The 7,975-nt window shown below is 35.2% G+C and overlaps 1 protein-coding gene across 1 annotated transcript in view; it reads right to left on the bottom strand.

The window, feature by feature from the left end:
* nos1 (nitric oxide synthase 1 (neuronal)) overlaps positions 1–7,975 on the bottom strand; it is a 41,734-nt gene that overhangs the window by 923 nt on the left and 32,836 nt on the right. Inside the window, exons 23-29 of the mRNA XM_026245311.1 lie at positions 6,683–6,893; positions 4,559–4,646; positions 4,341–4,462; positions 3,759–3,907; positions 3,275–3,469; positions 2,171–2,289; positions 1–1,216 (exon numbers count right to left, since the gene is read on the bottom strand). The exon at positions 1–1,216 is cut by the window's left edge and continues 923 nt beyond it. Coding sequence (XP_026101096.1) covers positions 1,201–1,216; positions 2,171–2,289; positions 3,275–3,469; positions 3,759–3,907; positions 4,341–4,462; positions 4,559–4,646; positions 6,683–6,893 — 900 coding nt within the window. The 3' untranslated portion in view covers positions 1–1,200. The remainder of the gene's footprint in view (positions 1,217–2,170; positions 2,290–3,274; positions 3,470–3,758; positions 3,908–4,340; positions 4,463–4,558; positions 4,647–6,682; positions 6,894–7,975) is intronic.

Here is a 7,975-nt window from a genome sequence, read left to right as displayed (position 1 = left end):
TCACAGCCATGTCTCGGAGAAACAGGGAAGAAGGGATATAGTGGAAGTATAATAAAGCAAAGCAGGTCCATCACCTCTTTCATTTTCATCAGCTTTTCAAGGATGTTTCATAAAAGAACCAGCCTAGACAGATTTTTCAGTCTCCTGAAAAGCCTTTTCTTATGGTTAGCTTGAGATAAATGCATATTGAAAGGTGGTCTCATCATAGTTTGATCAATAGTAAAGCCACTTTATCTAGTTGTGTGTATTTTTAAATGGTGTATCAGAAAATAATAATAACCGAAAGAATAATTATTTTACTTAAATTCCATTATAATTCATTCTATATTGAGGGCTAGTTGTTAACAAGACAGATGCTTACGGCTAGCCTCGGGGGGATATCTAACCATATCTTATGACTCTTCAGCACGTTCAGATGCATGGTAACCAGTGTGCCATTAATTAGCGGTGTGTGTTTCATTTAGAAGTGATAATATACAGAGCATGGTTTTGTACATGGAAATGCTGACATATCAATTCTCAGTCGTCCACTAATTCTTTTCACATGTAAAAAAAAAAAAAAAAAAAAAAAAAAAAAAGCCATTTTTGTTTCTTGCATCATCTTATATTCAATATTATTATAACCTACTGTATCCACTTTTAAGGCCAAGGACAGAGTGAACTAGTCCATGTTTGGTTCTTTTAAAGAGACTCACTTTTTGTAAATACTAGCAGATCCTCTCTTTTTAGCATGGATAGAAACTTGGTCTTTCACCAAAATGTGCACAATAACCCCCGAGACTCGCTAATCTAACCAAAAACGTCTCACCTCTTAATAGTAAAGTCAATATTTATGCATGTTTGCACATGAGGAAAGCCACTGATCTTGCTTACACGAAAAAAAAAAAGAAAAAAAAAAGGAAGGGCATGTCAAGTGCACGCAGTCCATTATTCAGGACAAAGCAATAAGACACATAAAAAAAGTGCATTCAGAAATTCAAGTGAAAGGTACTTGTATTAATGCAGATTTTGACCATAAAGATGCACATCAAACAAGACCTAGCAAAGAAAATGAAATGTTCCATTTAAAAAAAAGAAAAGAAGAATTTTCAACAGACAAACTTGGCACAGTTTTCGTGAATCACGGTTGGTGTCCCATCATGCTTCTGGTTGGCTGATTGGAGCATGAACAAAAACCAGCGATATGGGCGGAAAATGCAACTATGAGCAAAACACCCTGAAAAAAAAAAAAAAAAAAAAAAGATTAAAGAAGATACAAAGAGAGGACAAAAAAAATCAGCTTTGCCACCACAGGAATAAATTATATTTTAAAATATATTCAAATTGAAAACAGTTAGCCTATATAAAAACTAACTGCTTTTACTAGATATTACTATCAAATAAATATAGCCTCGGTGAGCATAAGAGACTTCTTTCAAAAACTTTTTTTGAAAACATTACCAACCCAAGATTTATGCACAATAGTGTATTTCATATTTCATGCCATCTTTCCATTTTACGCAAGTAAATGTGGGATGTAATTGCAATTAAATTGATTAATCAATCCGCATATCATGTAACTAATTCCATTAGAAATAGTAAGCAATTGACAGCTAAAAAATAAAACCCTTTTATATTTAATGTACGTAATTAAGCTCACATTTCATTGTAACATTATGAATTCATTGCAACATTTCATGACAATATTTAATTATCTCGTTATATTTATTCAGTATTGCCCACTATCCAGAGTGCCAGATGACACATGGCAAGGGACCGTTAGGTAGCTCTCGTCCTCCAACACAAGGACTTTCATCATAAAACATCAAAATAAGTGACACCTCTCAAAGAAACTATGGTGGCCATCCAGCAAAAAGGCCAGTTAAGCGCACACTACGCTTAGAGCACTTCTCCCTCCCTCCAATCTCACAGCGAGTGTGCGATGAACAAGCTCTTATCTGTGAGAGCACAAACAGAGAATAGCACAGCCACTCTCTTCTCACTAATCCTGTTACGCTGCAGCCTCTTCTCAGCCTCCGTCTCTATGGTTACAGCAGGCATTCAGTGATGCTGGTCCAGAGGCTGTATCTACAGTAATCTACACAGCGCAAGGTCCTCCTACAAGCCCGGATAACCCAAGGCGACTCAAGGAGAGAGGAGTATGGATGGAAAACAAACAAACAGGACTTACTCATCTGTGTCTTTCTTGCTCTCTTCGATGAATGCAATAGACTCCGACCTTAGACGGTTGGTGACCTCGTAAGTGCGCAGGGTAACACCGAAAATGTCCTCGTGGTATCGATGCTCATCCTACAATGAGAAAAAGGAGAAAACAGTCTGGAAAAGTAACTGGAACAACTCTGATGACCAGAAAGCACCACTAACTATAGTTCTGTCAGGGCTACTATTGTCAAAATGATTGACATTTGGCATGCGGTTTGGATTTGGCGGTATGGTTCTTTTCTGGGCAAAAAAACTCCCTGCCCATCCATGCAGCCTGTCATGAACTGACCCCAGGGTAAACAAAAAGGAACAAAGCAGATATCATTAATGTTCTTAATAATATTTAAGTGTTCAAGTTAAAAGGAGTCAAGATAAAAAGGAGTCTAATTCAACAAAGAATATCAGAAAGACTAGTACTGACTGTGGCAAAAGGAGGAGTTGGGGATGGAGGAGGGTGATTTGCTCTTGACTAAATGATAAAGCTGTTGAATATTACTCAATAGAATATATATAGGAATGCCGTGATAGGCGCCATATTCCTCCAGGTAGATGTGGATAAGCTGAGAGTGAGCCGATGCAAGCTTGACTCACTTGACCTGCCAGAACTAACGCTATATGCTTTATTATAATGTTTGAGAAAAAGTGGGATACAGCTCTTTGTTTTGCTGATAACTTATCAATTAATAATTAAATAATAAATAGAAAAAATGTAAAAATAAAATTTTATTAATTAAAAAAAAAAAAAAACTTATTTGATGACCTTGTACTTGATTTACCTTTGCTTACGCAGAGAGAGTTTTAAATGAATAGCACCATTAACTACAGTATGAGGTTTGGGGAAAAAGTGTGATCTAACTCTTAGTTTTGCTGATGAAGTGTTGATTACTCATAAAATGCTAAATATAAATGTCAAAAAATTTCATTCAAATAAATTATATATAATGTTGATTTATATATAATGTTGATATATATATAAAATTATATGTAATATATATAAGGTCAGTTTTAAATTAATGGCCGAATAGCACCACAACCAACTACAGTATAAAGTTATGAAAAAGTGTGATCTAACCCTTAGTTTACTGATATAGAAGCCAGCATCTTCCAGAGACATGTTTCCATGCAGTTTAAAGATCTGCTGGACTGTTTTCAGTACGTCTCCAGCCATGGTGACATCTCCACAGACGTAGATGTGTCCACCTTCTTCTCTCAGATACTTGTACACCGTTTCCGACAGCTGCTCGCGAAGCACATCCTGGACGTATTTCTGAGAGGAAAAAAAGGAAGAATTATGAGGTAAAGGGATAAACATATCTAAGAGCCACAAGGCGTAGTTCCACTGTTATTTGATCAGTCAGAAATGCTTTGCCTTGCTCTGTGAATTTATAAAAAAATAATTTTGAATTTGAAAATCAAAGACTTCAAAAAGTTCCTTTTTTATTTTCCCATTAGTCTCTATGATCAACATGAGCAGCTAGCTAAATCCTCACTAATGCTGGAGTATAAATGGATTTTAAATATCCTCACTAATATTTGCCAAGGCATTATATTCGAACCTTTGGTTTCCCAGGCTCTCTGGAGTATGCCGTGTAAAGCTCTTTAAACACTTCCTTGTTCTTGGCCTGGATGGTCTCTTCCTTGTAAATGTGGTCAATCTGTGACTGCCGACAGCCGAAAACCAAGATCATGGGGCATACCTTAATTCCTGATTAAATAAAACATGGCAAAATTAAGATTTAACTCAATGACAAATGCCAAAGTATGTTACTTAAAGTATATGTTATAATGTTAATTATACAAATGTTCAATTAATAAACAAATGTACCATTTAAATTACAATAAATTACATGAATAAACAAAATAAAAGCTTAAATTAGATATTTTAACAGCTTAAAATATTCATTTTATTCCACAAAAAGTGAAAATTTTAATTAGTCATTTAAATTTGAGTTTGTAAAAGTTCAAATGACAAAATAAAAACTATACATGGATGGATGGATACACACATTTTTATGTAACTCTACAAAAACACTTATAAATGTATTTGGTAACAAATTAATCAAACAAAATATGCTTTCCTTTCTCCGAACGGTTAATTTAAATGCACGATTTACATTCAGATGCAACCAAAAACCCACCCTTGTTTTCAATATCATACAGTCTCTGTTGCCAGAAGCTTCTGAATGGAGCAATTCCAGTGCCTGGACCAATCAGAATACATGGAACCTGGCTGTCTTTTGGCATTCGGAACGTTGGAGCCCTGAAACAGAAAATACAGAAAATCATTTGATTTAAATCAAGTCCACAAGAAAACTACCATTAGTGGACATATTTGAGAAGTATAGAAATGCTTTACCCTCTGACAAAGCACGGCACTGTATCACCTTCTTCCAAGCTATTGAGCCAGGAGGAACACACTCCATGATGTATGGGACCTTCTCCATCTAGCCAGAATAAAACACACAATCCTTTAAGCTGACACCCTCTGACACCGATCTAACACTTAACAATTTAGGACTTTACAGGGCTGACATCACTTGCTTCAAATGGAGTGAAATTGCTATATTTTATCAGCAATCACACCATTATGCACATAATTACACGTTTACAATGCATTTAAAATGTGGAAGAGAAATTGGATCACAGTTTTGCGCATGTTAACTAGAAAGGCTTAACAACAAATAAGCAGATCTAGAATTAATTTGATAATTACATTTTTATGTACTCCCTATCTTTAAAATAAATGAGCAGTTATTAGACGAACAGTCAGAATCAGACAAATACCACCGACAACCAGCCCGGTTTCTCTTCCAACAATCCACAATTCATTAGGCACTTCAGTCAAATTGTTAATTAAGTTCATAGTCTCGTATTAAGCACCCAATTATTCACACCATACCGCTGTTGGGGAAATTGGAGTTTTCGGGCCGTATGTCATTGTAACTGTTGAAAGTGGAGGCTGTTTAGTGTGACTCTCACAGTTTGAGACGAGTGACAGAAGCACTGGAAACGTTTTTAACACCGTTAAGTGGATTGCATTGGTTAAACACAGCATCCGTTTCTGTTTACACCTGCTTTAAACCATCTGGTGTTTAAGTGATGAGCAGAGACGCATTACCAATAGCACCTGGTACAATCAGCATCTCAAATTTGTCTCCGGTGACCATCACCTCTGCATACTGATCAAGCAAATAAAGCAAAATGAAGAAAAAATACTACTAAGTTTGTGGTTAAGTATATTGTGTTCACCAAGGCTACATTTATTAGATAAAAATTCAGTAACAACAGTAAATATAGCCACGTTTCCACTGCTGGAACTTTAACCAGGAACTGAGGACTTTGGGCTGGTACTCTGTGTGTTTCCACTGCAGGAACCAGGATCTATATAAAGTTCCGAGTAAAAAAAAAAAAAAAAAACTGCCCACGAGGTAGAACTTTTTAAAAAGTTTGGAACTTTCGGGGGCGGGACTTGGGTGCTAAACATGCTGATTGGTTGAGTTTTTACGCAGCACTGTGATTTCAAACACCATTTATTTGGATTATTTTCAAAAATATAACTGTTATTGTGGCATGAAATGTAGTTTTAAAAGTATTTCAGGCAAGAATGTAGTAGTTTAAAACTCAATTTATTTATAAAGACAGTGCCCATTTACAAATGCGATTCACCAATATCTGAGATTATCAGCTCCACGCGATCAGTGCTCATGTTTACCGATGAGAGCAGTCTCGACTTGGCTAGTCCTTCTGACATTTGTCACTGGCTCTGATGTCTCTTTAGGGGTTAAACAAAATATAATTCATTTTGGATAAATCTAACAGGTAATCTTAGGTCTTTATTCAATTTATCTATATTATGTTAAAAGTGACAGTATTTTACAGTAAAATTACATATGATACATGTTTTTTTCTCCATATATGGTGTAATGTAAATTACAGTTACCAATTAGGTTTTTACTTTAGCATCTTTACAGTCTTTGTTTACAGTCATTATTTTATGGACATAACTAAAAGTACTATTAAAGCTATCAAAGAGCAATGCCTTAGGAATCTATGTTTTATTTTATTTTTTTACTCTCTGGCGATAGGACACACCACTGCCACAGTGAGGTGTATCTCTCCTGGAGAGCTGATGGAGTAGTATCGTGCCTGTATGAGGGTAGCTGGGTCAAGAGAAGGTGGAGGGGATCTGGAGGAAACTATAATTCATTTTGGGATAAATCTAACAGGTAATCTTAGGTCTTTATTCAATTTATCTATATTATGTTAAAAGTGACAGTATTTTACAGTAAAATTACATGATGATACATGTTTTTTTCCCATATATGGTGTAATGTAAATTACAGTTACCAATTAGGTTTTTACTTTAGCATCTTTACAGTCTTTGTTTACAGTCATTATTTAATGGGACATAACTAAAAGTACTATTAAGAGCTATCAAAGAGCAATGCCTTAGGAATCTATGTTTTATTTATTTTTTTACCTCTGGGCCGATAGGACACCACTGCCACAGTGAGGTGTATCTCTCCTGGATGGAGGTCTGGAGAGGAGCTGATGGAGTAGTATCGTGCCTGTATGAGGGGTAGCTGGGTCAAGAGAAGGGTGGAGGGGATCTGGAGGGATGGGAACTCCTCCAACACCTCCACAATGCTGGGATTATTATACCACTTCCACTCCTCATACTCCTGCAAACCCTGAGGAGACACAGAATGAAGCAGATTACATCATTAAGTTCCCAGTAGCTCTGGTTTGGCACGTACACTCTGGATGAATGGCAATGGCTTAAAACATTCTGTATGCACCTTCTAGGTAATCTAGTAAAAAAAAAAAAAAAAAAAGAACAAACCTGTCAACACTCAAATTTGCTTAAATGCGTTAGTCATGTGATTGTAAAACGAAGCCAGAGAGATATTTTCAGATCTCTCCTTAAAAGGGAAAATTCTGTCACCATCGACTCAGTATCATGGCACTGCATTTTTCCAATACAAAAGGTTATCTAGCACAATGTCCAGGCTGTTCTTTCTCATTCAACAACGCTACAAAAAAGGAACCAACAACTGCAGTTTACAGAGACTGTATACTTCTAATCGTTGTGTTTACTAGACTATCATGGTTTCAAAAGACTAGAATATACAGCGGCGTGCAAATCACATACTTTACAGTACTTCATTTTTCGGACAATTTGTTCACCATATAGACTATTTGCTTCAAGAAAAACAAAACACTACCATTACTACCTTACTGTGACTGCTTCACAGAAAACTCAATGGCAAGGAACTTTATGGATGTTAATCTGAAAAGCTGATGAAGCTGAATTTTAGAAATTGGTACTTGGTCAAAAGAGACCGTAAAGACATTTATAATGTTGCAAAATATTTCCATTTCAAATAAATGCTGGTCTTTTACATTTTCTATTCATTAAAGAATCCTGAAATAAAATGTTTCACGGTTTCCATTAAAATATCAACTGTTTTCAATTATGAATTTCTTGAGAACAAATCAGCAAAATAGATACATTTCTGAAAGATCAAGTGACACTGAAGACTGGAGCTGAAAATTCTTTTATATATATATATATATATATATATATATATATATATATATATATATATATATATATATATATATATATATATATTCAAATAGAAAACATTTTGAATTGTAATAAATTTCACAATATTACAGTTTTTTTTTATAGATTAAATAAATGAAGCCTTGGTGAGCATAAGATACTTAAAAAATTTTTTTTTAAAACCTTACTTACCCCAAACTATTG

Source organism: Carassius auratus, chromosome 5 (assembly GCF_003368295.1).
Source record: "Carassius auratus strain Wakin chromosome 5, ASM336829v1, whole genome shotgun sequence".
Lineage (NCBI taxonomy): Eukaryota > Metazoa > Chordata > Actinopteri > Cypriniformes > Cyprinidae > Carassius > Carassius auratus.
This window is presented reverse-complemented; position numbering and strand designations above follow the sequence as displayed.